This window comes from Phoca vitulina, unplaced genomic scaffold (genome assembly GCF_004348235.1).
Source record: "Phoca vitulina isolate PV1807 unplaced genomic scaffold, GSC_HSeal_1.0 scaffold9, whole genome shotgun sequence".
In the NCBI taxonomy this organism is placed as follows: Eukaryota; Metazoa; Chordata; class Mammalia; order Carnivora; family Phocidae; genus Phoca; species Phoca vitulina.
Window position 1 is genome coordinate 29,775,144 of NW_022589712.1, and position 14,705 is coordinate 29,789,848.

Consider the following 14,705-nt stretch of genomic DNA (forward strand, 5'->3'; position numbering starts at 1 on the left):
AACGGTCTGCATTTCATAGGAAACCGATTTAAATGGTCCTAACAACAAAAAGAAAAGAAACACGCTATTAAAGTAGCCCTCCCAAGGGGTTGTCAACTGCTTTTCAGTGCGTCCTGAGCCGGTGCCTTCCCTCCGCGGGCTGCTCAGATATTCCTGAATCGCTGCGTCTCCAGCAGCGCTTTCTCTCTCCCTCTGCCTCTCTGGCGCTGCTCTCCCTCCCTCCCTCCCTCCCTCGGCTTCTGCTCTTTCTTACTCCTCTCAGCTGCTTAACTACAGCTCCCACTGGAACTTGCACGATCAAAAACAGCTCTCCTCCGGAGCAGCCTCCAGCCGCGCATCACCTGGAGCCGGGCGGCGGGCCCCGCGCGCCCGCCGCAGAGCCGCCAGGTAGCTGGGGGCGCGCAGGGGGTGCCCCTCTCCGGCTCGCCAGCCGCAGAGCATCTCCCCGGGATCCGCCGCAGCCTGCGGGGCCGGCCGCGCCGATGCCCGCGTTTCGGAGCAGCGATGGGAAGAGCAAAGCCACTGGCCGTGGCAACTGAGAGTGGGGAGAGGTTGCTGCAGCATGTGTGAGTGAAGCCCGGAGCCCCGCTAGGTTCTCCATCCCGCTCCGTCTTCGCTGTGTCCGGGAGGGCAGCCGGGGACCCGCTGCGCTCACCAGGCGGTGCCACCCTGGATCTATAACTGTGAACTCCCTACCGTGGAAAATGGTAAACAAAGACATGAATGGATTCCCAGTCAAGAAATGCTCAGCCTTCCAATTTTTTAAGAAGCGGGTAAGGACAGGTTTTGTTTGTTTCTTTTGTTTTCTGCTCTTCTCTGAAATGCTTTTGATTGCTGGCCTGGGGTAAGCCTAAGGTTGTCTTGCAGAACCCCGAAGGAAAGGCGAGCTTCTGGAAGCCCTGGTCCAGCTGGGAATTATACCTGTCTTGATGCAAATTTGTGGGTGGGGGCGCCTTGGAACAGTTGCTTTCCGAGGATGGGGGTGGGCTGGGCTGCCTTAGAGAGGGTTTGAGCCTGGAATGGGAATTTCTCAAAGCCACAAGATGACAGGCAGTGTCAGAGAATTGGCCCGGGGTACAGTTATGGCTAGTAATTTAGTCAGGGACTAATTCAGTAGCTCTCCTCTCTCTTATCTTTGAAGGGTTCAACTTTTCCCACACCTTCCATTGACTCTGTCTCAAGTGCCTTATTGCCATCTTCATTAGAAGCCACAGCTTCGTCTTCCCAAATCCATTCAGCCAATAACATGCGGAGTCTCTGTCTATGGTAAAAATAGCAAAGGACTAGAATGACCTTTTGCAGAAATGATGGAATCCAGCATTTTAAATTCTCTGTTTCAAGTTGCCTCAATGTTGCTTGGTATGACTGCCTTTCTTTTCGAGAGAACAGCGGATAGTCTGAATCCAAGTGACAAGATGGGGTTATGCTGCTGTATATATTCATTCCTTCAATTCCTTGTTCTTCCATTCAGGGTGTTAACATCACTTTGCTTATAAATGAGCAAAAAAAAGGGAAACGTCTTTTTTTGTGTGTTTCACCATAAACCGAATGCGTTGTAATGGTCACGCTGGTGGTCTGCATAAACCTGCAGATTTATACACAAGTGGGAGGTAAGAAATGTATGATGGTTAAGGGACTGATGACTGACACTCTTATGGAGAGTTTCCTAAGCAACAGAACCTTCCTTCAGCCCCCAGATGCCCTGTCCTATTTAATCCCCTAGGGCAATGCCATCAAAATGGCTCTCTCCATTCATTCTTCCCGCCCTTCATTCAGGTCCTTTCTGTGCTGTGCCTGACGCACAGCCCTTCACTTAACCCATCAGCGGAACACAATGAATTACACACTGGACCAGACCACCACCCTGCACCAAATGGGCAAGCTGGAAAGGCAGCTCTGGAAGCAGTAAGTCAGGCCCAGCTAGAGGGCAGGCATAGGCTCCCTTTGACTGTCTCATCTCATCAATAAAGCACAACGGTCCCTCAAGTCCATGGGCCAAAACATCTGCATTAAAACCAAGGCAAAACCACCCTGTCCTTCATGCTGCTCCTGGAGATCCCTCACAAGTGGGGACTGCAGGCTGAACCAAAGCAAGTCAGTGCAACTTCTCAGAGCTCTGCAGTGTTTCTTGGTTTTCCCTGTAGCCAAAATGTTTCTTTCCAAGGAATGGGCCCTTTGTGAAAACTAATCTCCAGCAGGAAACAAATGTGTTGCTAATAATAAAAAAAAAAATTTCATAGCCCATAATTCAGTGCTTAAACTCTTTACTCTCTTTGAATTAATGAATTTGTTTAGTGGTATTGGTGGGAGGGGAACGAGGGTGATATTTTAAAACTCCTCAGTTAGGCATTTATCAACCAAGTAGCTGTCAAGTAGAATTTTTTTTTAAGTTGTCACCTATTTTCTTTACTATCAAAATGTACTAACAGATATATAATTTACCATCTGGTTTCTTTCTGCTTAAAAGCATAATTTACCCATCATCTTCAGTTGGCACCTCTGTTGACCTTGAATTTTGCAAAGAACTAGCCAGGGTTTTATCTATTTGGCAGAGAGAAAGAGGTCTGTACCAAGATTTTCTGGCTGGCAGCTTCAACTGCCTTTTAATCTGGGTTTATCAGGTGCTGGAGATAGAATCAGAAATCCCTCTACTGGTCTCCTTACTCCTCAAGGACAGCAAAATCAGCAGAATTTGACTTTGTAAGTCATGGACAGACCCAAAGATAAATTCCTTGATTCTTGTCTACTGGTATACAAGTTCTCTGTTCCAAAAGTTCATTTCATTTTGTACCATGACTTTTGCTTTGGGCTTTGCTCTTTTGTTTGTTTGGTTTTGGGTTTTTTGTTTGTTTGTTTGTTTACTTTTTAATTATACAACCAACATGCAAATAAATGTGTAAAACATTAAGACAATGCCAAGGTAAATCCCACCTCTTCCTCAATCTTCCCCAGACGTAACCGTTGCTACCATGTTGGTGTTCATAATTTCCAGCCTTTTTTTATGTATTTACATACACATTCAGTTACTAGAATGTCTTTGTTTTCAGCTAAGAATAATCTATTTTCCTTATATTCTATTGTTGAAGTTCCACACATTTCTGCATATTTATTTTTAACCTAGATGGACAGTCTTACAAAGTGAGCCTTTGTCCAGTGCCCACATAAAACCATGAATAGATCTTGGGGGAAAAAAAAACCCATAGGTATTTTAGGGCTCATGAGAAAGACTGAGGTTTGGACCCAAACTGTGATTGCAGAAGGCTTGAAGAGTGCTTCTGACAACTCTGAGGCATTCCAAAGGGAGCACCGAGCAGCTCACCAGAGGGGAATATTGATGACCTGCCCCGCCGTTCATTTAGGAGAGTAAGTATAGCCACCATTTATGGAGCGCTTCCTATGTTCTAGAGGTTGAGGGCCAAATACTTTACATGTATGATCTCATTTAATCCTCACAGAAACCCTATGAAGTAAGAGAAATTATTAAATGTGCAAAGTGTGGCTCAGGGAGATTAAACAACCAGCCCAAGGTCACGTAGCTAAAAAGTAGCAGAGCTAAAATTTAAACTTTGTTTAACCCATAGCCTGTGTTCTTAGTCCAGACTTTTGATTTCAAATCATCCTCCCACCTATTTTTTTTCTTTTTATTTTCCACCACAGAATCTTTTTATTTTTTCCAAGTGAAATCCTTGTGTCTCTACCCAATGTATCAAACCTACGAAGGCAGCTGATCCTCAGCAGACAGACCTCTCAAAGCTCGTTTCCAGCCCACAGTCTGAAGACAGGCAGTCTTGGTGCTATTCCCCCAAATCCTTTGGACTTATGCGTTCCACTCTCATGTCTCAAAGGCTCAACTAAATCAGCTTAATTTCATTTAGTTGAGAATTGCTAAGCTAAACTCCACAAGAGTTCTACTTTCAATCTCTCTGTGTTAATGATAAATTAGCATTAGATGCCTTTGGATTATGTTTTATTCTCAGAGTCTGTGAAAATTCACTTAAAATGGATGGAAAGATGTCCTTATCAGTTTTATTCTCACAATCGGAGAGGTTTAAAAGTTATCAATTGTGCTAAAGATAATCCATTTTCATGGATTTAAAGATCTGTTCATAGTTCAGATTCTTGCATTATGACTCAGAAAACACAAACGAATGGCATTGTCTTCAACTTGATAATGCTAGGTACATAAAAAAGACTTCAATAGCCATAATTATATTGTCTTCTGTAAAATTTCAAAGGCTACCTAGCAACATAGAATTTTGGATTTGGAGTGAACCTTAGAAACGCTCTCATTGACCTCCCTGTTTTTAATGATGAGGAGACAGTATCAGGAAGGTCAAGACACCTGCTCAGATTAGAATGGGGCTAAGCGCTGCTCACATGTAGGGTTTTCACTTCCAAATCTAGTGTGCTTTCCTCCTCATCATACCCTCTAACTAGTTCAGGCTTCATGCCTTGTCTATTCGTTTTCTTAACAAAGAGAGTAGGAACAAAATCCAGCTTTTATCTTCATAGAATTAACTGCCTAGTGACCACCAACTTTGACAAGACACTTTGGTCTTGACTCAGTATTTCATGATTTTGTACATTTGAACAATTCCTTATATTGTATTGTTCTTTAATAATAACAGATTTTATAATCACTGTCACTTATACAACACCAACTTTGCTGGGCACTGTTCTCAGAGGCTTAACTATGCTTACATATGTAAATTCTCACAAAAATCCCAAGGTAGATACTATTGTTATCCCAATTTCACAGATGAAGAAACTGAGGGGTACGGAGGTGGAGGAAGTAGTCTTAGGGCACACGGCCAGTTAGCAGCAGAATCAGGGTTTGGATCAAAGTGCTTGGCTCCAGAGTCCATAGCCTTAAGCACTGTTCACCCTGGGCCTGTTGGCGTTAACCAGTCCAGCATGGTCAGAGGAGAAGTGAAGAGGTATGACTGCCCTAGCTTCCTCCTTTCTCTAAAAATGTCAGGGAACAAAGCAAAGGCTTTCAGCCTGGTAATGATGTTTACCCTGGCAGGGCTGAGGGGGGAAATTTAGCTCCTCTGAAGTGGTTGTTCTCCACCACTGTTCCATTAACAACATTCCTTTACATGCATTTCCCTTTACTGTTCTATTATGTCTACTTAAAGCATTGAATTGGAATGATAACAAAGATCCTCTTCCTATGTGAAACACTCCACGTCTTCCCAGAGGGCTAACATTTATTGAGCTTTTACTAAGAGTCAGGCACTGTTACTAGTGTAATACTCAGAATCACTCGATTATGCCCATCTGACAGCCAAGGACACGGAGCTTCGAAGAGGTTAAGTACCTGGTTCAAGGTCATAGTGCTATTAAGAGGGGTAGCAGAATTCAAACTCAGGAGGTCAGCTCTAGTCCCACCAATCTTTCCATTGGCATCTCTGGAGTGTGGTGCCATGATGCTAACACTGCTTCTGGGTTGGCTCTCCCCATTGGAAACTACTGTGAGGATGATCCAGAGAGGATTTTGTGGGGAGCTTTTGGCCACAGCTATGGAGACTTAACATTTTCCAAGTGACTTCCAAGGGTAGGAGGAATGCTTTCCGACAAATCTGAGGTCTCCGAGATATATTTGATCATACTTCCTGGAACCATAGTGGAGACTCTATTGGCTTCTACTGTGCTTTCTTCAGAGGCAGCTAAAATCTGAGTTGTTTGAGTCCCTCTTGTGTGTGCTCCAGCAGCTTAGCACGTGGTCCTGCTCACCCAGCACAGGGACATCGGGACTGTTGACTCACCTGTAGCTCTCACAGGGCAGGAAGGTCCTTAAGGACAGAGAACCCATGACCTTGTTCCCTATATCCCTTACTTGTCAAACCAAATTTGTTAAATGAAAGTATATACCAAATGAATGAATGAATCCTTCTGTTAACTTGTCCCTAAGTCATTGTCTTGTCCTTTTCCTCCTCGTTTTTCTTTCTTGAAACAGATTAATGACTTAAAAGTCTAATGCATTTTAATCTCCTCTCTGTTTGGATATGGATTATAAATAAATGAAGACTTTGAAAAATAACTTAAGTTGGGTGCAAGGACAAGTTGTCCCTATGCTTAATAGCTGGCAGGTCCCCAGGGAAACTGGACCTCATCTTGTTTGCTGCTGCAGTGTCCAGTCCACAACCTCTTTTCTGTAATGCTTTTCCTGTTGGGTCAATCGAGACAGATGTAGTAAGATTGACTAATCCCTTTTATTGTACACTAATATAAATCTGACTTTAATATTATATAGTATTTGCGTTATGTATTCTCCCACCTAGAATTTTAAAAAAACATCTTTCCAGTTATCATTTCTCCTCATTTTTCCATGTGGTTTTAAGAGCCACTGAGTGTGAAGAAGAACTGGAACTCAAGTTGTTTTTTCCACTTTGACCACTAGGTCCCTGGGGGGTTGGCCTGGAGCAGGGGCAGGTTGGACTTGCTGGGCGTGGCTGTGCCGGGGAGTGAGTCTGCACTGCTGCAGAATGCGGGACAGGTGCCATTCTCATGGAGTCCATGTTTTGGCACCCTGGCCGTCCTCGAGAAAGCCCTATGCTAGTTAGGCTTTCACTCTGCTACAGTGCTTGGGAAATATTTTGAGTGGAAAGTGTAGCAGAGTTCCTTGAAAGTTTCGTTTTTTGAAGAATTAGTGCTAACGTGCTGGTGCCATATATAACACTGGAGTAAGAAATATTCTGAGCTCACCCATATTTGATGATCTGCAAATGCTTCGCAAGATAAGCAAAACTAAAATGGGGGTGGGCAGCCATTGAAACGCATGTCCCCATCTGAAGAGGTCTGATTATAAAAACATAAAGGGAAGAACTGGAGGAGAATTGGATGCGTAGAAAAATTTAATTAGTAATTTAGGTCAAGCTAAAGATAGTTCACTGGAAGAAATACTGTGGAGGCAGATTTTTAAAGTGCCATTTTTTTTTTTTTTTAATGCACACCCATTTCAAGTTTCAGCAGTAAGTCCAAAAAGTTAAATAGTAAATACCAGCATCCTTAACATTGGCAGATAAGGAGAAGACTCCTGACTTACCAGGGAGATGCCTTCACCTGCCCGCTGACTGACTAGAGCCTCAGATCCCAGCTTGTCAGCTCATCTGAGTGTGGACTCACTGACTTCTCACCAACACCGCAATAAGGACCTTTATTATTTCCATGGGGTTTACGAAAATTAAGTTCACAGGGCAAGCGGTTTCCCCAAAGAGCTTTAACTGAAGGGATATGCACAGCCTCCCTGGAGATCCACGTCCTTCCTGCTGGGCAGACTGCCCCGGCCCTTCTCAGGACCTCCTCCTGGCCCAGCAACGAGAAGGCGGTTGCAGGGATGTACCCTGGTCCTTGGTCTAAGGGCCGGCCCGCCAGCAAGTGGCCAGATTTCCCTGGCAGACTGTAGAGTTAGGTGGCACATTTTACACAATTCTGTGTGGGTGGAAGAGGAGAGTGAGGTGGGGGGAGGACAATAGGAAAAGCAGAGCAGGCACGTTAGGTGCTCTCTGGCTTCCTCCTGCAGCTGCTCCAGCATTTGTTATAGTTTGTTTACTCTCATCCTATTGCTTTGCAGCCTTCTAAAATGATTTCCTAAGTATTTACAACAAAGGAAAATGAAAATCAAGGCTGTAACTAGGGCGGTAGGAGAATCTTCCCCTTGGTAGTGCAAGATGCCAAAATATTACTCTAATTGCTTTACAGAGCCTGCTGTGATATTTTTCTGGAAGAGTCCACTTAGCTATTTTTATAGCATTGGGGTCACCTTGATCTATTTTCCCTTCCTAGGTCAGGGCATTCACCCAAAATGCCATTTGCTTGGGGAAACAATTGACCATGTGGTCTTCTCCTCTTCTTCTCTCTTTCCCCTTCCACCCACTCCTCCTCCCCCTTCCCCTCCCTCCCTTCCCTTTCCCTTCACCCCTCCTCCTCCTCCCCTTCCTCCTTCTCCTCTCCTTCTCCTTCTCCTCCTCCTTCTTCTTCTTTCCTTGCACCCTCTCTCTCATCTCTAAAGGGTAAGTTCACATCAAAGTAAAAGAGACAAAAGCCTAATGTGAAATATTCCTGGATTCACATCCCATAGAAAACCAAGAACTCTCGTTCCTCTAACCCAACATGGCTACAGGAATATCTTTCCATTTCCGAGTCTGTTACAGTGAGCTCAGCCAGGATGAAAGATCACCACAGATCAAGATTTTAATTTCTAGAAATAGCGAGGCAAAATGTGTCCCTAAATAGTTAAAACATTTTAAGGTTCAAGTCCATGTGGGACCAACATTAAAATATACTGAGGAAAAAAATTAAAGTTAATAGTTTGAGAATTAAAAATAAATAATAATATATATTTTCAGTGTTTATTAGTCACAACTATAATCTTTTCCAATGATCTTGCTGAAAAGTGATCAAATTTCCTTTGAATCCTGAATCTTTCTGGACCAGTACTAATTTGGGTTATATCACAGAAAAAGTTTTACGAGACAGAAAACTATGAGTATATAGCTTTTAGGGTGGTTAAAAAGATTGAGGTAAGGCTAAGTAGCACAATGGTGAAGAGGTGGTCTAAAAATAAATACAGTGAAAATGAACTCTCTAGTCTCATAGAGTTTCTCTAAACCTGGAATATAAACTCCCTGAGGGCAGAGATCATGTTTATCTTGTTCACAGCTCAGAGTATCTGGTACATAGTAGACAGTCAACAAGATATGTTTAATGAATCAATAAAGATAATTTAATCAAGGGGCTTGGGGAGGAGGTGTCATGTGTAATTGTAATATAATTACCTGATTAAATAGAGAGGGTATTGATAAAGAGAGGAGGTAAGAATTAAAGAAAATCTTGGCATGATTTCCACTGCTTCTAAGTAGTGCTGTTTGCATGCCAACATATAAAAGTGTGAAAGACTTAGAAACTTATGCCTTAATGAATAAATGTACTCTAAAGCAGGTAATGCAATGCATTTTTGTTTAGTTAGGCTTGGCAGAGACTAGATTTGAGCAATAACCTCTAACCTGGGTTCTATTTTGATGATTAGTTTGGCATTTTTATAATACTAGATGTTAATAATTAAAAAAAATTTGTAACAAGTTAGAGGGTTTGATGTAGGAATACTCATGTCTTTTACATCAATTGTACTATGATGTAAAAGAACAGGTGAGTGGAAATATTAATGATTTACCAAAGACTATGTTTAATGGAATAATAAAGCTTAAGGAGTTAAGAGATATCAAAGACATTGATGACACTGCGTTCACGGAGGGAAGTTACAGAATCTCTAATCCATTTTTAGGTGAGAAGTAAGAAAGTATCTAAAAACTATCTTTGATTTTCACAGGGAAATAAGGGTTGTGCCAGTTTTTTAAGGCTGCCATAACAAAATGACAAACTGGATGGCTTAAGCCACAGAAATTGATTGCCTCACAGCTCTGGAGGCTGAAAATCGAGATCAAGGTGTCAGTAGGGTTGGTTCCTTCTGAAGCAGGGAGGTTAGGTCCCTGGCCTCTCTCCTTGGCTTGTAGATGGCCATCTTTCTTCTCCCTGCATCTTTTTTTTTTTTCCTCTTAAGATTTATTTATTTATTTTAGAGAGAGAAAGAGCAGGAGCGAGTGTGGGGAGGAGCAGAGGGAGAAGAAAAAGGAGAGAGAATTTCAAGCAGACTCCCCACTGAGTGTGGAGCCCAACACAGGGCTGGATCCCAGGATCCTGAGATCATGACCCTAGCCGAAACCAGGAGTTGGATGCTTAATGGACTACGCCACCCAGGCGCCCCTTTTCCCTGTATCCTTATATCCTCTTCCTTCTGTATGTATCAGTCCAAATTTCCCCTTCTTATAAGGACCTTGATAAGGACACCAGTCACACCTCATTAGCACCCACCTCCTTTTAACTTGATTACCTCTATAAAGATCCTATCTCCAAATACATTCTGAGTTTCTGGGGTTAGGACTTTAATATACAAATGGGGGGGAGGCATAATACAACTTATAACAGAAGTTTTTCCTTACCATTGAAACCTCATTTACATCTGCAATGGAACATCCCCAATAGAATGGGTTCTAAAGTAGAAATTTTTGCTTTATTAAAATTATGAGTAAGTTCTGGGAAACAAAATCTTGCAGAAAATCTATTAACACTGGAGAATATCAGGTGAGACAGAGGTTTGGCAGCCAAAAATATCTTAATTGTTTTAAAGATGGTAATGTGGTAGAAGTGGGAAGAGAGTTCTAACTGGAAAAATATTGCTGCTAAGTTTTTATGTAATAAGCCTTGAGGAGCTAGATGGCTGATGGAATGTCTAATATAGCATTTAAGAGCTTACAACTAAATAATAACCATGTGTAAATGAATTTCTCCAAAGAATATCAATATAACTGCTTTCTCTTTCCACTACTTGACCTCAAAGATTAAGTGTTACATAAGAACTAGGACCTGGCAGTTATTGTATACAGGGCCTTAGTTATCAGCTTTGGCAAAGCAGTCATATCTAATTTATTTGTCCATTAGTCAACTTTTCCATAAAAGGGCCCACACCTTCTCACGTTGCCAGTAATAAGATGGTGAAACCATTGCTAATAATTAGTCTTCTAGCATGAAATGAATGCTTTAAATCAGGCATTTGAGAGTAACTCTTCAGACTTAATCTCAATCAGATAGAATTCCAGAATGTGTAATTATTTTTTCATCCCATATCTTTTTTTTTTTTAAGATTTTATTTATTTATTTGACAGAGAGAGACACAGCGAGAGAGGGAACACAAGCAGTGGGGAGAGGGAGAGGGAGAAGCAGGCTTCCTGCCGAGCAGGGAGCCCAATGCGGGGCTCGATCCCAGGACCCTGGGATCATGACCTGAGCCGAAGGCAGATGCTTAACGACTGAGCCACCCAGGCGCCCCTCCACATCTTGACAATTAGCTCTTGTGTTATACATTTTATTCTTTTCCAAAAATCAGAGCAATGAACATTTCTAACAATGCCTTCCTTCCTAAAGTCATTATCTTCTAAATAACAGGTTCACATTTAGTGTTGAAACTCACACTTCAGGGTGTGTGTAGGTTTCTTATCATTAACAACCAATATTAATTTAGCACTTGCGTGTGTCAGGCATTATGATAGAAATGCAAATATAAGAATGTATATTTTCCTTCCTATTGCCATCCTACCCTAACCCCAGGAACTCTGATATCATATCCCTGTTATATACTCTTTGTAGCTTCCTGTACTTTTTTTTATGACACCTGTCAATCTGTAATCACATATTATTATAGCTTTTTAATAAATGTCCTTAACATTAATTAATATCCTCCTAGACTATGATCTCTTTGGGGCTGGGGCTGGGGCTTGTGCTCTCTCTTGCTTACAATGATGTCCTCAGAGCTTGGCTCCTGGAGTGTTATCAATAAACCCTTATTGAAACAAAAAGGAAATTATGAAATGCTAATCTAAGGGGGAGAGGAGAGGAGTTAACACTAAAAACACAAAAGTCCTTTCAATTTTATTGCTTTTTTAAAATTTTATTTGTTTTAAACAGAGGCAGATGCGAAGATTTTAAGTCTGAGACACATTTATATTCCAAATGGCATTGCTTTTGAAGTCATTGTCTCTTCTATCTTTTACTGTTCCCTGTGAGGGGATCCACATAATAAATTGCTCTTATAATTTAGCTGTAGGTTAAAGATTTTTCTTTTCTGAAACAAATCACATTTAGCATGATATAATCCCACAGGTTTGCCTCAGTTGCCAGGAAACTCAAAGCTAAATTTAAAGGTAAATTTCAGTGAACAAATTAGACAAATCTGTAGAAATAACTTCAGTTGCTAAGTTTGGTTTTAATCTTGTATTTTTATTTTAACTCTCTTGTTTTGTGTATCTCGTTGTAAACTGCCTCAGATGTTTTCAAAAGTAAGATAGCATATTATACTAATGCATTGCTATGGTGATAAAACAGCAAACAGAAGAAATCTAGTTCTAAAGTATGAAGTTCTTCTCTATTAGCTTTTCTTCTTGAAAATACGTACTAAATTTATGTTATCTACTGTTGCATTACAAGATAACCCAAACTTAATGATCAAAACAATCAATTTGTTTTTCTCAGGATCCTATAAATTAGGAACTCAGGTTGACTCCTTAGGATGGTCCTGCTCCATGTCATTGGCTGGGTCATTCCTTGGCTGTGTTTAGCAGGTGGCTAGACTGGACCAGAAAGTCCCAGAAAGCTTCACTCTCATATCTGGAGCTTCATTGCTCCTCTTTTGGCCTCTTTCTTTCTCCATGTAGCTTGGGCTCCTTCCATCATGGTCATAAGGTAGTTGGACGTAGAAGTCTGCTGGCTTCCAAGACGAAGTGCTTCATGAGAGTGGGGGAAGCTGCCCATCTCGTAGGGCTCTGCTTTGGAGGTTATAGTGTTGTTTTCACTGCGTTTGACTCATCAAAAGAGTCAGAGAGCCAACTCACATTCAAGGGAAGGAATAAACTCCACCTCTCAATAAGAAGAGTGAGTGCAAAGTGAAATTATTGGATGTTTCTATTTGTTCCACTAAAACATAGCATAATTTTCCAAACTGTATCCAGCTGTACTGAATTAATCTATAAGCTTTTATAATCAAAACATTTTCAGTTACGATAAAAAACTAGAAACTCCCAAACCCTCATAGAAGAGAGATATTAAGGACTCCTCATATGGGATCAGACAAACCCAGGTGGACTCTTACCTACATTACTTACAGGCTTTGTAACATTGGGCAAGCTATTTAATGTTCCATGTGTAATGGCTTATCTATAAAATGGATTTAATAACAACACATAACTCATAGAACCGTTGAGAGGATTAAATAACAGAATGCATGTAAAGCTTTTAGCCCTCATGTCTGGGACATATTTAGCACCCCAAAATGTAAGATATTATCAAGACGACTTTAAATTCTGGTTTGTCTTTTTAGCCTACCGTTCTACACTTTTTGTTATGGTATAAGTTGTGATTTTACTCATGAGTCCAGTTAGAGACATGCTGCTATTAAAAATCTTTGCTTTTGGATTTTATTGTTTAAAGGTCATTTCTCAAAAGACTTTTTCATGGTCAGCAGGTTTACACTTTTACTGAGTTATGTAGCAGTTTCCAGAGGCTTAGGAACTAGTGAACATAATTAATTTCTCTTCTGTAGATACTTATCCCTAGAGCAACTGCAGTGGGCTGGCTGCATTGCCAGAATAGTACTTCATTTGTATAGGATCTCATTAAATCAAATGATGCCAAATTACTCTACTTTTTTTGGTTCCATGAGCACAAGGCACTGACAGAGAAACAGATACCCAAACCCTTATGTCCAACACATGATTGATGAGATTCTATCTGAATGTAATGCCAAGTCTTGTTTTCTAATTTGCCTTGCTCTACAAAGTCAAGACTTGGAATTCATTTGCATATTCAAAAGCACAACCATGTAACTCATGAACACTCTGAAATACTCTTTAAAATCCTTTTATTGCTCTACTTTCATGAAACTATTTCTTATTAAAGACTCAAAAACTTGTATTGCAGGGCATTCCATCCATCTGTTTTGCTTAACTCTAAGATCTAGCTCTTTCATTTGTGTTTACTTTGTCCTATGGACACTTAGCCATCTTTATCTTAACTTTCCCTTTCTCGGCATGCCTCCCTGGGGACCACTCCCTCCATGAAGACTCAGTTGTGGCTTCTGTGCTTCAGCACTGTCCAGGTTCTCCTCTTACCTCTGGGCTATTTCTTCATTTCCTTCCAGCATCCTCCTGCTCTATCCCACTTCTTTTTTTCTTTTTTTAAGATTTTATTTATTTATTTATTTGAGAGAGAGAGACAGAGATAGCAAGAGAGAGCAGGAGTGGAGGGGGGAGGGAGAAGCAGACTCCCCACTGAGCAGGAAGCCCAACGTGGGGCTCGATCCCAGGACCCTGGGATCATGACCTGAGCTGAAGGCAGATGCTTAACCGACTGAGCCACCCAGGTGCCCCTCTATCCTACTTCTAATGTGGGAGTGGCTCAGTCTCCATCCATGGCTCACTGACCTCTCTCCCCTTTACCATCTTTTTCTTTCTTTACCCTCTCATTCTGGTTCTCCATCTTTCTCACTTTCCTATACATTCTCTCCTTTAGCTCCCTCTCCCCAGCAACACCCAAGTTCATTCATTCCCAGGCTTTAAATGCAATCTGTATCTTTCTTAAGTTTATCAGTTTGTTGAATGTCAGATCTCTATTCCCAATTGTCTACTTGATGTTCCCCTTGAAATGTCTCATGGACACCTTAAACTAATCCTATCCAAAACTGAACTCTTGATTTTCCTTCCCACCTAATTTGATTCCTTTCCCTATTTTCCCCATCTTAAGTAAACGAAACTACCCTCCATTAATCTGCTAGAGCCAGAAGCCTAGCAATTATTATTCATCCTTCATTTCTTCCAACGTCAATGTAATTCATCAACACATCCTGTTGAGTTTACTTCTAAAATAGATTTTTTTTTTTTAAATTCCCCTCGTTTTATCTTCACAGCCTTGGTGCAAGCCATGGCCATTTTTTGGACTCTTTAATAAAGCTTCTTTACTCTTTTCTCCACATCTACTCTTCCCTGCCTTTCTCCTCCTTAGCTTTCCCATGAAGAAATCACAGCACTTTTAGACAGATTAACAGCTTTCCCATAGTAGTAAGTTTTCCTGAGGAAACAAGGCAGTAAAAGAAGAAA

General features: G+C 41.3%; 1 protein-coding gene across 1 annotated transcript in view; it reads left to right on the forward strand.

Annotated features, from left to right (window-relative positions):
- Positions 1 to 288: 288 nt before the first annotated feature.
- The window catches only part of SGK1 (serum/glucocorticoid regulated kinase 1), a 108,991-nt gene continuing 94,574 nt past the window's right edge, over positions 289 to 14,705 (forward strand). The window contains exon 1 of the mRNA XM_032407840.1: positions 289 to 773. Coding sequence (XP_032263731.1) covers positions 705 to 773 — 69 coding nt within the window. The 5' untranslated portion in view covers positions 289 to 704. The remainder of the gene's footprint in view (positions 774 to 14,705) is intronic.